The sequence below is a fragment of the Uloborus diversus genome, chromosome 1, assembly GCF_026930045.1.
Source record: "Uloborus diversus isolate 005 chromosome 1, Udiv.v.3.1, whole genome shotgun sequence".
NCBI lineage: Eukaryota > Metazoa > Arthropoda > Arachnida > Araneae > Uloboridae > Uloborus > Uloborus diversus.
Genome location: NC_072731.1, coordinates 255,021,707 through 255,039,116, shown reverse-complemented (window position 1 = coordinate 255,039,116; position 17,410 = coordinate 255,021,707). Strand labels below are relative to the sequence as shown.

Genomic DNA, 17,410 nt, shown 5'->3' with positions numbered 1-17,410 from the left:
GAGTGAGTTTTCTTTTCTATTAAAGATGTCCAAGCAAATACTCTGTCAACGATATTAAAAAAAAAAGAAAAACTTCCAAAGCGATAGAATCCATGAATCCAAATTTGAAATGAATAAAGATGTGCACCTTTCCTCAAATAAAATCAGTTCTATACAAGTGGTTCCAGCAATATTAAAATCAAACTTTTGATTTTTTTCTCTCAGTATTTTTTATTAAACTGTGCATATTGCGCTTAAAAGTTCTGAAGTTCTGTAATTTTGTCTGTTATATGTACATATAAGTAAAAATGTTCGATGGTTTTAATATCAAAAGGTCGAAAACCGAAACTAGCGGTAGGTTGAACTTCCAATAAGTCAAAGTTTTTCGTCGGTTCCTTTAGATTCGAGTTATCGCCAATTGACTGCATTTAACTCAACAAAAAAGAAAAAAAAACTTCTTTTAGAATTCATACATAAGTTACACTACAAAAGTAAACATATCAAACAGATATTATCTGGAAAAAAAAGTTTAAAAATATAATTTTGATAATTTAATACTTTTCCAAAAATTTTTAACTTTCCAAATCGAGTACTAATTGCACTGCAGCTATTTTTTATTGCTGAAGAATTTACACGTTTTGCAATGCAAAAACAACCATGAGGTTTTTCTGTATATACTGATGTCATATTAATTTTTGTAATCATGTAATTAATTCTAGGAAAACTAAATAGAATAATTTTAATTTAGTTTTCCAAGCTAAATATCCTAAACAATTTCAATGGAACTTATAAAAGAAAATTCTATGACTGTTAATAGCAATGTTTATGAGTAGGATATTTCTTATTTAGGGTAAAAACAATTTAAAGATGTAAAATGTAGCATTGAAAAAGATAAAATATAGGCACATTTTTTAATGTGTGATATAAACTTCAGAAGATATAAGCAATATTTTTTGAATTTCAATAAAGAAAGATTTGCAAAATTTATAAAAAAAAATTCCGGTTACAATAACGAACATAACTGACATATTGCAAGCAGTTTTTAATAAGCACTTATATATATATTTCTTTTATATTACATATAATTTGCCTTAACACTTCATGGAATCATTTCTTCACACGATGACTCATTTTTTAACAAAATTTCTGTGACATTTGGTGAAAGGAGGAACTGTGGCTTCAGAGAACACTGCAATAGGAAAAGAGTAAAATTTGTACATAAATAAAATATTTGTTTAAAATACGCATAAATATCATACATTCATTTCATATTTATTATCATATATTATATTATTTATTATCATATAATTATTATTCATATATTTTTTAATACAATATTAGAACCAGAAGTACAGTAGGCGCCGGTTAATGTGATCATTTGCTTAATGTTATCAGAATCACAAAGTCCCGGAACACTTGCATGTTAACACATGTTAAAAAAGTCGGATATTGTAATCAGCAACTTTGTTTATTGTTATCACTTTTTCATAAACTTTTCATTTTTTCCCCGTTTTTGTTCCTCAATTAACAGAAATACATAGGCAAACCCTAACGAGACTAACTTTCTGTGTAGCATTTTGTGTGTTTCCAATAGCTGTTCAAAATTTTTCTAGGAATGAAGCTACAGAAAATTCGCCCCCCAGTGACTACAGACTCGCTTTAAGAAAACTTTCTTTTGCAGTAAATAAAATGCAGTCGCTGGACATGTTGCAGGCATTGATGTAGGATCTCCATTGTTGCCATTACTTTGTACGATGTTAAAGAACTGTGTCGAGATTGAAAACAAAGCAAAGTTAAATTAAAATTTAAATAACAAGCAAAACTATGCTGGAAAAGATAGAAAAGCTGAATGTGCTTTGAAACTGGTTAACGAATGTCAGGGAAAACAGTCATATTTTATTTCACCTATTACTATGTGATTGAAAATTGCATAATTTAGCTTTAACTTTTTATAATTCACATATTTCCATTCTGTAAATTTAATAATTTATAATTTAAAACTACGTTCAGTTGAGTCATTGTGATTTTAATTCGAGGTCCCCAAAATGAATGCACCTTAATTGGAAAAAAAATCATTATTTTGTGTCTCCTGGATTCTTTTCGGTTATTGTTATCAGTGGGTTATTGCTATCAATTTTTATTTGTCCCAAAATGATCACATTAAGCGGCACCTACTGTATCATACATTCACCTTTAACCAGAAACTGAAACTTTAAGAAACAATGTTGTGACACAAAGATATGCATGCCTTTTTTTAAAATAAACATACCCAATTATTTTAGACATTTATAAACTCTTTAAACTGTTTTAAACCATTGTTTAACTTATATTGTCATTTCTTACACAAAGAACTGAATTTTTACAGAATAAAATAATTTTTTCGGTAATTTTCTGTAGTTTTATTAGCAGTCAAGTGCACAGATTAGTTTTTTGTCTTTGGCATAAACTCAGAAACTGAAGATTTTTTTACTCACAATAATGAATAGTTTACACCGTAGCATGTAACTCATTGAAATCAAAATGACATAAACAAGTTAATGTATTAAAATAAAATGAGATCTCGAACTGTTATTAAACATTAAACAACCTTTAACACAACGTATCATTTAAATTTCAAATATATTATTACTAAAAGTGTTGTTGTTGTTAATTCTGATGCCCCTTGGAGCACCCAAGGTGATAGATAAGGAAGGCGTTAATCCATTTTTGAGGCTAATATAAGCAGCTTCCGTTTGACTGAGCCCCATTTAGGTGGAAGTCCGACTTTTGCTCAGACACATAAGACAGATAGCACAATTCAGATTCTATTACAATTCAAAAAAATCAGAAGAACACCCAGGGCAGTAGGCGGGAATCAAACCCGCGCTTCTCAGCTTGCAAGCAGTTGTTGAGCAATAAATACCACTCGGCCACCAAGGCCCCACTAAAAGCGTTACTATATTAAAACACAGTTATATTAAAAACACAGCATTTTATGTCATGTAAAATGTTTAGTAAAATAAAAGGATAGGTGAAAAATTAAAAATGATTTGTTATTATAGTTTGCAAAATCCTTATTGAAAACTACATTTTGGAACGCAAAAACAAAAAGCTTCTTGTCTACTGGAAATGATAAACTGACGAGTTTTTTACAGTTCGAGATCAAAACAGAAAACAAAAAAATAAAAGGATTTAAAATAAACAAAATCAAAGACTTGCAAACGTATAATAATGTATAATACAAAATTTAAACACATGTAAAAATTGTAGGAACTAATCCCCCCTCCCTTCCCCATTTTAGCACATTAAATATAGCACTTTAAATTATCATCGTGAAAAACTTGATTAATGTACTGTCTGGTTTTCACGAGAAAAGCTCCCGACATTAAGTCTGAGCCCATCTACTGCTGTAGAAACGGACTTCGTTCATTTTCTGCAAGGGTTAGCAGGAAAGCTTTTTTGGCACCATTTTGCCACTCGTCTGCTCGCCTTTGTGCAGTCGTATTGGTTTTTCCAACATTGAGCTTCTCTTGAAAAAAATGAGACGCGCCTTGTTACTGTAGCAGTAGACAGGCGCAGACATTTCAGCGGTGGCTTTGCTCGTGATGGTCGGACAGTATACTGTCAAACTGAAACCAAATGAAAACTTTCAAAAGTTGAACTGAAGCAACTAATGTTGATCAAAATTTTACAATCAAAAAGCAATTGTTTAAAAGATATTCATATTATTTGCACGTAAATTCAAGAAATATTAACTTTTAAAAGAAAGTATTAAAAAAAAAATACCTGGTCAAGATTTTGTTTATCGGGCATTTCACATGAACATTCTGCTTGGGGTAGTGAGTTCTCTTCACACATTGGGGCTACATGAGAATGAACCGCCTCATGTGACCATGAGATACCCTCTTGAGAATGAACTGATGATACTGTGTCAGAAGATGATCCTACAAAACAAAAACTCTAATTTAAAATTTTAACAGTAAAACACAGACACTTTCATTAAATTTTTAAACACCTGTAACAGGCTTCGCCGATATATATCAGTCGATATATATCATGATATATTTCACGACATATATCCAATATTTATTTTGAAAATATCATGATATTTTGATATTTTCAATATTTATTTTTCCAACTACAGTATTTTCAATATAAAAATTATATTAATCAAAGTAATATTGTTCATTCATTACAAAAAATAACTAAAAGGTTATGTACTATATTTTTATAATGTATTAATGCATCATCAATGTAACAAATTAATATAATTTTTTTTTTTTTTATTTTATATTCATACAATTATTAGTAATGAAACAATTTTCATTCATATTAAAAGTGCCTGATTAAATATTAAACTTTGGTCAGAAAAAAAGAAAATGTCTTATAACTCTGCACCAACTGATGCATATTGTTTATTTAAGAATGATATAACTGTGTAAAAGGAGCTAACAGAAGAAAAATGAGCAAAACAGCTAAAGTTAAATGAACTATATTAAAATTGATAAAAATCTAAAATGAAATATTAGATATAAATGAAAGAAACCTTAATTTTAAGTCTATATATTGTAATAATAATAATTAAAGAGTGATTTGAGGATGCAATTGCTATTTTAAAGACTTAGGTTTGTGCTGAATGAAAATATCAGGTATATATATTAAAATATCGGATATATAGCAAAATATTGGATATTTTGGATTTTTTCAAACCCTGACTAAATTATCCATATCGTCACCTCAGAGCAACAGTGAGATATTTAATCCTAGAAATAACACTAAGGTATCTTACTGTTGCGATAATATAGTTTGTGTTGTATGCTAAGTTCTACTTTTATGCGCTTTAATTCCTTTCAGGATATTATGGACTGTGCTTCTCCCTTAAGTATTTCTCCCAAAAGTTGGGAGTATTGGGCAATTTTTAAGATATTTTAAACAGTAACTTATTATTAAAATATCATAACTATCATTTCTCTATCTGAAGGACGACTTCTTCCCTTTTTTGAATCACATAGATAGTTGAACAGTAGGTGTAACATTTAAATTAAAAAAAAAAATGATTGAAAAATATAGCAAGTTTTGACATTGAAAAAAAAAATAGAAATATATTTTTGTAAATCTTCATGTTGTGTTGATTAATTACTAGTAATAACTCACTCTAACTTGGGGAAACAAAAAGGAAAATTCAAAAACCTAGCTTTATATAATGTTAACCATAAAGTTTAAATAAAATTGCAAAAAGGAAATAGCAAACAACAATAAAATATTAAATGAACATGCCGACAGAACAAAAAGTTCAATTAAAACCAAAATTAATTAGATAAAACTTATCTGTCACTACAAAAAGATATGAGTTACAATAACTTTTCCTGCTGTGTTTGAATATTTAGGGGTTCATTTTTACAATATCCCACTATCTAAAGTTGTTGGCCTACCTTTAGTATTGCAATATTTGTGAAGAAAGCGCATTTGCAAAAAAATTGGATACATCTTTTGCAGCTACATGCTATGTTAACAATAATGATTTACACCAAGTTTAAAAGCTGAGCAGGAGGTAGAATTTTCAGGTTCTTTGTTCAATTGAAACTTACCATCAATCTTACAACTAGATGAAGCAAATGGATTTGTGGGCATATTAGATGATTTTGGTGGTGATCCAAGCTGATGAAACGCATCCATCTGTTGAGTTAAGCTCAGCAATCCACCTTCAGCTACTGACACAATCACCCATATCACTTCTAAAAAAGCATTACAATTCAATGAGAAAACATTTAGGATGAAAGAATAAACTACAAATAAAGCTAAGAAATTATTAATATGAAAATCGCACAGAAAATTATATAACCCAAAAATTGGAACAAATACGTCCAAATATATTAGTGCCGGTTGGCCAAAAAGCCATTAGTTATATGGATATTTTCATAATACAGTCAAGTCTATATTTAACTAAGTCTCGTCTGTTCATTAAATTCATTAAACAGAAGTTTCTAATTGATAAAGTAAAGTAAAAGATATAACATTATCTATCTGCTTTATTGACGTAACTATGTATTCTAGAATGCAGTCTGTAATGAAAAGTCTGTAATCTTTCTATATCAAAGTTTGTTGTACAAACAAATTTTTCATAAAAAATATCCCACTTTTGTAAAAGTTTGAATAATCTGCCTGAAACTTGCATAGGTTTCTCACTATTTCTTCATTGCCTTATTTATCACTCAATATATCTTCATTACAATTCGTAACGGTTTTCAAGTTGTGTTTTTTTTTTTTTTTTTTTTTTGTATGATGATGAGTAATTGCAATGCTTTCATAAATGTAGAGAAAATTAAGATTTTCTTGAACAGCTCCAGTATCTTTTAGATGTTGTCATTTTTCTTGTAAACTTGTAAAGCAAGTGGACTGACCATCATCATCACATTCAGCATAATATTTGAAACCAGCTTAGTTTATTAGTTAACAAAGTTATATAACAAAGTTCATTATCCCCGATATCATCATCCCAGATAAGGATATTCTGTAATTAATGCAACACCCCTAGAGATTTTTTTGTTAACTAAAGCAAAAAAGCTTTACTAGAATTCTCTCGCAATGATGGGCTTTTAAGAATTTTTTTAAATCCAATGGTTAAATAGCAGGAAAGGAAAAAAAAATATTTAAATTCTTCAATTTGTATTCTGAAGCATAGTCAGGAGGAAAAAAAGAAAAATCTACCAAATGATGAAGGTTTACAATTTTCAAAAGGAAAAAAATGCGGAAACTTTTTTCATATAGAAATCTTTTGCAATATGGAGAGCAAATTACATTCAAAAATCAAGGTTTTATAAACATATACAAATGTGACAACCAGCAACAGGTTCCACACCCAGATAGGCTGGTTTTAGTCAATTAATTAGTCCCCCATGAAAATCATTGGCTCATTTAAAGCTATCTATCCCTTTGCTCATTACAACTTCTTCCGTTCAAGTGTTCTAAGTGCCCACAGCCCTACTAAAGAAGTAATTTTTCCTAATTCCCAGATTAGCATGAGATTTTAATAGCTTAAAATATTGAACCCTTGACTTGTCTTCATACACAAATTTAACCCATTAACATATTTCATTTTGTTAAATTTAAACAACTGAATCATGTCATAAGGGTTTTTACTGTAGTATCCAAAACCTTGCCAACTCTGCATCAGAGTTATAAACTAGGAACGGTACTTATGCATTATTCTGTAGACCATTTTTGGCAACACTAAAACTATTGCCAAATGCAAACAAAAATAAAAAAATCTAACAACAAATCTTTAACTCAAAAGTCTGCCGTAAGACTTTCCGCCAAAACGACTTTATTATTTGCAGTGTATGGCATGTTTGGTGAAGTTTTGGCTTTGACAAACTCAGTTGATGGAATAATGCATAAGTATACTCAAGAAAATGGTTTGAATGTTTAAAATTTACAGTGGCTTGCATTTTATAGTTCATAAATGCCAGGTTTTCTAATTCTAGTTAAATAACTGAAAGTTCAATTAACAATAGGAGTACTTTTCACTAATGCAGATACGTAGCTTAAACGCATGTACATGGAATACTTAAATGTTAAAAATACCTCCAAAAAACTGCCCAGTTGCTGTACTCATCCTCCACTGGCCCTGGTACATACCAGATGCACAAGGACTAATCATTTCAACTGAAACATCAGTCATTTCATGAGGTTCAAGGGCATCAACTAAAACTCTATCTACATGTCCCATGCGATCTCCTGCAGTGAAGCGTAAGCAACATCCAGGAGGCCAACGATCATCACCTATGGAAAGTTATTATAATTTAATTACATTTCATAAATTTTGAATTCCGATGTAATATACAAATCATGCTAAATTTACAGTGAATCAGGGTCTTTGCTGCACTTTAAGTTTTCAAAGCTGTGTCTTAGAAATGCCTGCCTGCAGTTCGATGGATGTAAATTTCCCAAGGACACCATATTTCCAACAAAATATATTATTCAAAATAGTGTCTAAAACCAGTATTTTGGGAAAATCAAATGGAAATTATTCGACCCATGCTTTGCACACTTATTTTTAAAAACAAATGCCAAAAAAGATGCTACTTGTAGTTTCTTAAAATTTATTTTGATAAAAAACATGGGTTAGCTTCTGTAGTAATTTACTATACAGTTAAACCTCCTTAACACGAAATCGACAGGGACACCAAAATATTTCATGTTAATCGATTTCAATGTTGGCGAATTTTGTGTTAGCAAACAATTTTTTTTGTTTTTGTGACTCAGAAAATATGGGAACCAAAGTACGTTTGTACAAAAACGTACAAACAAGCAATTATATTTATAGCTTAAGTTGGAAACTTATATTAAGAAACTTAAATTGATTATCAAAATAGAAGAATAAATTGTATTACCTGTATACATTAATTTTTAAAAAATCTTCAAAATATATTTGCTTCAATACTTTGAAGTAACATCCTTTTACAAAAGTATCTATCTCTTCTAAACAGTTTAACACACGCGAGGGATTATCTTGCTGCATTAAAGACTCGTTGCAGAGTTTGTAATGCTTCCTCCTCAGGGTTTAAGCTGAGTTCAAAAGTTCTTTAGCATAAAAGCTAAAATTAAGGGAAAAGTTTTAGCAAAATGCTAAAATATGTTTACATTCTCATATCTTTCTAAATGCCTCTGTGTTTCATCTCCAGTTGAAAATAATTGAAAATTTCTTCTATTGAAAATATCTTTAAAGCAATAAGTACAGCAGCGTTTTTTTAAACATAAAATAAAAGTCTTGGATTATACTTATCATTAAGAAAACATATGTTTGGTTTTTAGAAAATTGCACTCTCCTCTTCCTAATAATGCAGTTTTTGAGGGGACATAATGCCGGGTAAGACAAAGTATTGAACTTGATTGTAATTTAAGCATCTTTGCTGAGATTTAAAGATTAAGTTGACTATCGCCATGCGTGCTTCCTGTCTTTGATTATAAGTTTCCTTTTTTTAAAATTAACTTATTTTTTAGTTGAGCAAAAAAGCGAAAGTGCTTTGCTTTACTTTCGCAATTGAGATAGTGTTTTCGCATTTTGCGAAAAATGCGATCGTAACAAAAACCCTGTTCCTCCTTCGTTTATACCAATCAAAGTTTGGGCTTCAGAATCACACAGTTGCATTTTTTGCAAAATGAGAAAATACTATTCAATTTGTGAAAATGGAACAAGCTGTTTTTGCTTTTTTGCTCCAATATAATAAGAAAAAGAGGGGGGGGGGGGGGAGATGCACAATCCGAGAGAGGAAGCAAGCATGGCGATATTGAACTTAATCGTATTTATAAATCTTAGCTAACATGTATAAATTGCTATGAAGTTCAACAATATTTTGTCTTAATGGGCATTATGTCCCCCCAATTTTTAGGGGATGTTAAAAAATTTTTTTGCTTCCTAAATACTAAGAATAAATATAAGAATAAATTCTGAGTTTTTAATTTCAAGTTTTTAAAAAATATTACCTATTGTGCATTTATTTCTTCAAAGATGACAAGGTCGAATTTTAGCATTCTGCTAAAGACTTTTACCCGATTTTAGCTTTTTTGCTAAAAGATTTTCAACTTAGCTTAAACCTTGCAGCATCAGTATCGTTTTTATCACCTGTTTCAAATTCATATATTTTCTTTTGGGATTCCATAAATGTATCTTTGTCAGCCTTTGAAAGTTAGTAATTTCATGTGAAAGAATAGGGATATTTTTTCCTAGACCTTAAAATTTACTTCGTCTAAATCATCTGCGTGTTGAACGATTGATTTAACATTAATTTCTAGCTTTATTTGATAAGGAATAGCATTTGTTTCGTGTTAAGCGAAATTTTGCTTTAAACGAGTTCCTATTAACGGGCGGGCCTGAACGAGGGGCCATGTCAGCTTAGTCGGAAACTAGGGGCACGGGTCTGAAGGGTGGGGGGGGGGGGGAACCACTGACGCAAAAAAAAAAGATAGGAGAGAAAAGAAGGATGGAAAAAAAAGAAGGGGAGGGAGGCTCCAAATAAGGGAAAATGTAAAGATTAAGTAAAATGTACACTTTTGGTATTTAGTGTTGCAACACTTAAAATAGAGTTAATTGTTTTCTAGTAAGCAGTTTTGAATTTGTTTCCCTTCTTTTTTCTTCTTTTTCCCAATCTTTTCTCCCCCCCCCCCTTTTTTTTCTTCTTTTTTGGGGGAGCAGGAGGGGCTCGCCTTGGCTCTCTGCGGCCCTGTTAGCGGGGCCTCACAGTATTATTTTCTTATAAGAAAAAGCATTAATATGTTTTCTGAATGAGTCTTATGTAAATCATGCACAAACGGTTCTACATAATACATTTTTATATTGTGAAGGCATAGATGGCTCATCTGAAGGACAAAGAGGACAACTGTCCGGTCACCTTGTCACTCCAATTTACAAAGTGCAAAATTAATGATGAATAAAAAATTGATTTTTTGCAAGGTGAATTTATTTTAAGAAAGTAAATAATCAAGTTTCACAATTCTAAATTAATACAGCCTAATTTTACAATAAATAAACCCCCTCCTCCCTTATCTATATCTCTGCGCTGTTTTAGAGCTACAGCCACTTGCCACTTATGTTTGAAGGTGAGTACATTTAATATGCAATCAGTTTTGAATCCAGGCTGAGGAGTAAAAAAAAAACAGCAAAATGCATAAATTTTATGCATATTAATTTCAATATTTTCTTATTATAACATCAGCACTTAAAATAGTAAAAGTGGCCACAAATTCCAAAAACTTGTAACTCTTTTGAAAATGCTACTACTGTTCCTCAGAATATTTTCCCCAGCTTTAACCTTTAGTCGCAAAAAAAAAAAAAAAAAAAAAAAAAAATTAAAACAGGAAATTCATTGAGTAAAATTTATGCAACAAGTATACATTATAATAGGAAAGTTACTTGGATTTTGGATTTGCCAGGTTTTAACAAATTTCATATTTGGTGGAACTGCTTCACCTTCCCCAATGGTAACATCTCTGACAAATGACATCCTGGGCACATTATAATTTGAAGAATCAAAATCAAAGTATGCACATACAGCAGCTTGTAAGTTCCTACAAAAGGATGAAAATTATCAGAAACATAAGAACAAAGTTAAAAAAAATCATAAAATTGAGCATGATTTGAATTTTAGAGAAATAAATGATTTTTATTGTTCCAAATCTTTCTTTCGTTTTTGGACTACATATTAATACTATTTTAACACGATTTGAAATCATTGGAAGTAGGGTGGTCCAAAACCAGTAAAAAATGTGCCCAACTACCACAAAATATCTGCGGGACAAGTGATTATTTAATGTCAATTGAGCCATTTTACACTATTACATGTTATCAGAAACGTTTTTAATACTCCTACAATAGTATTTTACACATAGAAAATCAGCTATGCACTGAAAAAATTTAACCAAGCGTATTTTCACGCTTTGAATTTCAAATAAAACATTCAGCAATATGGAAAAAAAAGCAACTGGAACTGTTAAAATGTTATATTTGAATGCTTGTTCACTTTTCAAATTTAAAATGCCAATCCGACGCTTAACTTGATGTGCGTTTTCTCCAAATGATGAAAGGTGCCAACTTTCCTGTAGAGAGCGCTGTAGTCTGATTGGAAAAAGCATTGTTTACATATGTAAACATGCTATTTCTGCTATAAAAAGTGATGCTTTTTCAATCTTTAAAGTAAAATTTCATTCATATATGGTTAACTGATGAGTAGTGCAGGGCAAATTGACACCAGAAACATAAAACCAATACTGTTTTTCATAAATTCCTCTTTCACATAAAGCTGTTCACAACCCATGATTCAATTATTTTCTCTTGCGTTCAAAACTGGTAAAATGCAAATTCATCCCTAAAGAATGTTACGTTAAATTACATAAAAGTGAATAAATACTATTTGTATTTTTCGGGATTATAGTTAAATTGTTGGGATATTTGATGTAAGAGTAAATGTTGAGACGGTTTAAAACATTCCTTTTTTAAAAAACAGTCTAGAAAGGAACCCTTGCTGTTTACAGATTATATAGTACAGTAAAACCCTTCCTAACGGACACCCCTCAAGTGCGGTCACTGCTCTTATACAGACATTTTTTGATTCCCTGATTCCAATGCATATAACATTATTAAACCCCTGTCTTGCCGACACCCCTCTATTGTGGACAAAAAAATTTGTCCCGTTAGTGTCCGCATTAGAGGGGTTTTACTGTATTTTGTTGCATATTCAAAGGAGGTATTAAAAATCGCAATCATCAAGTTTTTAACAATAATAGTTTTTAACAATAATTAACACTAAAAGTTCCAGTCGCTTTTATTTTCCATGTTGCTGAATCTTCTGACAATATCGGTAAGACTGCAATATATTTGCTCTAAGGATATTTTTCCATTGACTTGGTGAGTTTTTCTCTATCTACCTCGGGCAAAAGCTGTAAAATTACGCTCACATAAAAAAAGTGTACATTTCTGCTTGCGCCCGTCCTCTTCCATTTTATCCTTTTATGTTCATAAACACTTTTTTATGAAATTCATAACAATTATGGTCTTTACTGTTTTCGTTACATTTCACTCCCCCCCCCCCAAACATTTTAGGGAGCATTTTCACAACTGGAAAAACTTGAGCAAAATTTTTGCATATTGTAATTATTTCCATCACCTTTGTTGCATTTTCTGCATTTATGTTTTGGTAAATTTATCTCAGGTGCAAAATCAGATTAATATTTTAAATACTGTTTTTTTTTGAAATTAGAAGGAAACAGTTATTTACAGGGTTCAGTCATCAGTCAGGCAGAAAATAAGTTGCACAGCGAGATCTATCAAAGAGAGCTTTGATAGATCTCGCTTCCATCATCGAGCTTTATAAATCTATATGTACGCAAAAAACATATTTCCAGATAAATGTTTTTAGTTTTTTTCTGGAAGGTGGACCAGTACATTTTTATGTTTATCGGTTCGAAGAACCATTTACTGTTTTTTACGACTTCTGACGCTGGCTCTCAAGCATTAAAAAAATAATAAACACATTCAAGAAATTAAAGTTTCAATCACATTAAACAGTAACTTTAGTTAGGTTAACCTTAAACTATTTTAAGCAGATTATGGAAGTGCAAATTTGGTTGACAAGTTATTTCTCGCAACCAGAAGTATAGAACTATCAAAACAAGTATACTTGTACATGCAAAATACTGACAATTAATAGTCTTGTTTTGATTTGAAATAAGTCTAGAATAGAAGTACATACTTATTTAATTTAAACTACAGATTACTCCAGATATTAACGTAGAAAAGTAACTTGAAAATACGTTATGTAACCCATTTTGCTAAAATAAAAATACCTTTGTTTCAAAAAATGTTGTCAAATACTTATATTTAAGCATATCTTTCTAATATTATCCTTTAGCATAGAGAAAAAAGCATGGCTTATAACTCTCAGTATACCAGATTTAGGGGAGAGCAAGCTCTGCACTGAGCAGCGACAAATTAACCTTATTTCTGTTTTTTCAGGGAAACTGGATAGATAAAAACTAGTATGGTCGGCATGGGCTACAGCTGCCAGATTTGCCCCAGCTCGAAAAAGCCCAAGATTCAACACAAATATCTACGACACATTCTTTGCATTGCAAGTTTTTGTAGATTTGTGCTTTCTAAGATTTGTTGTTTAAATTTTCAATGTGCTTTGTTTACACTTTTCAAGTTTGAAATTTCATACCCTGGCTATTTTCTACGTTGCTTGTATTCATACAACAAGGATTGGCTTGATTTGTATGGTTTCCTCCCCCCCCCCCTTTTCTTTCTTTGGTGCATTCAAAGTAGCGATGCAATGAATAGCATAATCAGTTTTTGTCAGATGTTTCCACATCGATATGCTCAAATCTTTTTGGATTGAAAAATATTTCTTGTAACCTTAAAACATACATCTGCAATTGTTTACAAATTTGTATTTTTTTAATATTGCTAATTTTGTTTTCACTTTTTAGGACAAAGGAATAATTTTTTATACAATTCTTAGACGGTGTCCTTTAGATATTTTGTACTGTATGATGATAATAGTGCTTCCTACAGGCAGTTTTACGAAGCACCCTGCTCCGTTTAAGTTTAAACTCCTAGTTTCCATTTCTTACTATGCCTTTCTTGCTTCTTTGAAGTTTTAACAAAACTTCATCACAAAAACAAACTTCTTTTTGTTGAAAGTTTAAGATTGCCTGGCCTTGAAACATAATCAGGGTGGCGACAGGAACGGTGAAAAAAAGTTCCCTGACTTTTCCCTGATTTCCCTGATTAGGTTCACCAAATTTCCCTGATTTACGTTACCAATGATAATGTTTTCTTTCTTTGCTCTGCTTGAAATCCATTGTATGTTTGTATAAAATGCAGTATTTTAAACGTTTTAAGTTGTGTAAAGTTGTTGAACTAAAGATATTTTAAAAAGATGCTACTTTTTTAATAAAATGGTTTTAAAAAACATATCAAGTCAATTTTTTGGGGAAAAAAATACCTACAAAACAGTAGATTAAATTTTTCTACATGGAAAGGTTATTGAAAATTAAAAAAAAAAAAACTTTACTTCCAGAAACCACTTAGCATAAGAATTTTAAGAAACTATTAAAATTACTCTTAAAAACATGTGTATTTATGATAGAACTAAAAAGTAATTGAAATTATTTTGAACTAAGTTTTCAAACAGTATAATAATTGTTGCAAGAATAACAAGTAATAGTGAAAGAATTGAAATAATGTAGTTGTTCTTATATAACTAATTGACATATTTATGCAAAACAGATGAAACCATTTGACATCCATTCATAGGTAGCTTTTCTCTAATCAAGAACATAGGTTTTAATGAATGACCACAGCATTTTAACAATAAAAAAATAAAGATATTTACTTAAGTACACAAGTTAACTCTATTTCAAATGATTTCAGTACGTAACGAAAAAAAAGCTTAGATTGCTTTTGTAACAAACAACTTTGAAATGCAAGAGAAAAAAAATCAATTAGTTAATTTCAAAATATATAAAAGAAGAATACAACTTGGTTATAAAATTAAAGAATCCCTTAAGTCTGAAGAAAAGAAAACCTTTATAATCTGCGGTGACAACAAATAGTATAACAGCAAAAAACAAAGTTTTTTTTATTGAAAGTTCAATTCTAGCAATTAAATTAAAAATGCGAAGAAGTAATAACTTTTAAGTTTTTAAGGTCTTAATTCAAAAACCAAAGATTTCTTCTTGAAATCGTGGTTACAGTACACTAATTACTTTGAGACAATGGAATAAAGGCAAAGGAGTTAAGGTATTAATGAAGGCTTCCTCTTTGCCTGTATGGTTGCTTATATTACGTAGCATTGAAAGCGTATAAGGAAATTTCAAGCTAAGTAAAATAAACAACCTAACAGACACAGAAGCAATCTTAGGAAGTTCATACTGTGGTTAATAAGTAAGATTCAATACTTTGACGTTTAGTAAAAAAGATGCACAAATATGTGGCAGTGTATAATCGCACCTCATTTATTTTACTTTTTTTTTTTAACAGATAATTGGTGGAAAATGCGTTGGGAATTAGCGTACTTAATTTTGTAAAGCAAAAAAAAAATTTTTTTTCTTCATAAAATCAATTTTCCCTGATTTTTTGTTATTTTTTCAAAATTCCCTGATATTTCCCTGACTTTTCCCTGATTAATAAAGTTCCCTGACTTTTCCCTGATTTCCCTGATCTGTCGCCACCCTGATAATGTTTTAATTTTCCTGATCTAGTAGAACTGAATTTGAATGTCCTTCTGAATTTTCAGTTTTAAAATTAAATCGTAAACTAAACATTAAAAAAAAGGTTTTCCATTGTTGAAAAATATTTTTATTTAATGCAGTACCTACTATACAAAAAAGTTTTTAAAAAAGCACCTTTTCTCCAACAAAATTTCTATTAAATAGTGCCCTTTTATCTGTCAACATTCTGACCTTTTTTCATGGGGGGGGGGGGGCAGCATCCACAAAAAGAAAAAGCCTTTATGCAGAAATTTTCTACGATATAAATTCTAAGTACCACTGATTTAAATCACAATCAAATGAAAAACAAAAGAAAACTATGCTGAAGGATGAAATAAGTGAAAACCCAACTATTGATCCCTCCCCTCTTTTAATAAATAATAGTGCAATAATATAATTTCATTTTCAAGAAGTTGTTGTCACATATAATATCATACAAAATAGTTAACCCATTAATGCCCTAAATTTAAGCAAAATTCATTTAAATTATGTAGGGAATCTCGTGAAATGACATTCCACAGTCAAACTGTGGTACAGAAATAAATTCCACTCTTGATAGGAGTTGCAAAAGCAATGTTTACCAAGGAAATGAAGTAAAACTAGTCAATAAACTGTTGCTCGGAGTTAATGAATTTATCACAAAAAAAGAGGTATTAGGATATGGTTTGAATATTGTCACAACGGCATAACATGTTCGGACGGGCATAAACATATTTAGAAATTTTTCTTCAAGTATATAATCGTAACTTTACATTCAAATTTCAGCGATGAAATTGAATTGAAATAATTGAAATGTTTCCGAGCAATGTACTTCTCCACACATATAGCAAAGTGTAGAATAGATAGCAGTCACTACGATTAATAACAAACATTACGACTATTTGTTGTTTTTCAATAGTATTCGAAAATTTATAACTTATTTACTAACAATAATTTATGATAACCCAATATTTTTGAACCAAATTTCATCAAATATGAAAGTATTTTATGAACTAATACAAACAAATCCACTAAGTTTCAGAGCCAATGAGATGAAATAAACACTGCGATATCCACACAACTTCAAATAAAAACTACCAACAGAACTATTAGTTTTCAAAGGACATTTTAAAAAAATATTTTTTTAAAATAGAATACCAATTGTTCATATCCAGGAAAAAATGACATCCTGCAGTATTTAACTGATTTCCTAATAGCTTCTGAAATTGCGATATAAGAACATCTCTATCAGTTGTACCAAGACAGCTGAATTGTTGCAGCAATCCTGCATCGAGATCCCCATCAATATCCATATTAGAAACAAAAACAATTTGTCCAAAATTAATCAAACATTTCGAAATTAACACATGTTGCAATTTTGAAAACAAAATATTAAAAACACATGATGAATAAGTGCTCGGGCATAACAACCAAGTAAACCAGATATGACGTCAACATTAAATCACTAAAATATAATAGCAAAGCTGAAAATAGCCAGATTCAGTTTCTGTTTTTAAGCAACTGGAGTGCGACGTAAAACTGGAGTACAGTACAACCTATGCGGAACTTTTTGTTTTTCTTTTCGGCTCCAGCTGCAAAGAAGAAACTTCATTTTAGGAAAGAGACCCAAGAGATTCCGTCATTCATAGTTTATATTAAGCACAAAATCAATCTTGCATGCATAAATTTAAGCACTAGGAAGGGC

At 30.5% G+C, this 17,410-nt stretch overlaps 1 protein-coding gene across 1 annotated transcript; it reads right to left on the bottom strand.

Annotated features, from left to right (window-relative positions):
• Positions 1 to 1,071: 1,071 nt before the first annotated feature.
• On the bottom strand, positions 1,072 to 17,101 carry LOC129226967 (protein ILRUN-like). Its single transcript, XM_054861599.1, has 6 exons — positions 16,864 to 17,101; positions 10,871 to 11,025; positions 7,543 to 7,740; positions 5,547 to 5,693; positions 3,745 to 3,902; positions 1,072 to 1,168 (listed from the first exon to the last, which is right to left on the bottom strand). The coding sequence occupies exons 1-6, from the start codon at positions 17,016 to 17,018 to the stop codon at positions 1,079 to 1,081; spliced, it is 903 nt and encodes a 300-aa protein (XP_054717574.1). The 5' UTR covers positions 17,019 to 17,101; the 3' UTR covers positions 1,072 to 1,078.
• Positions 17,102 to 17,410: the final 309 nt, after the last annotated feature.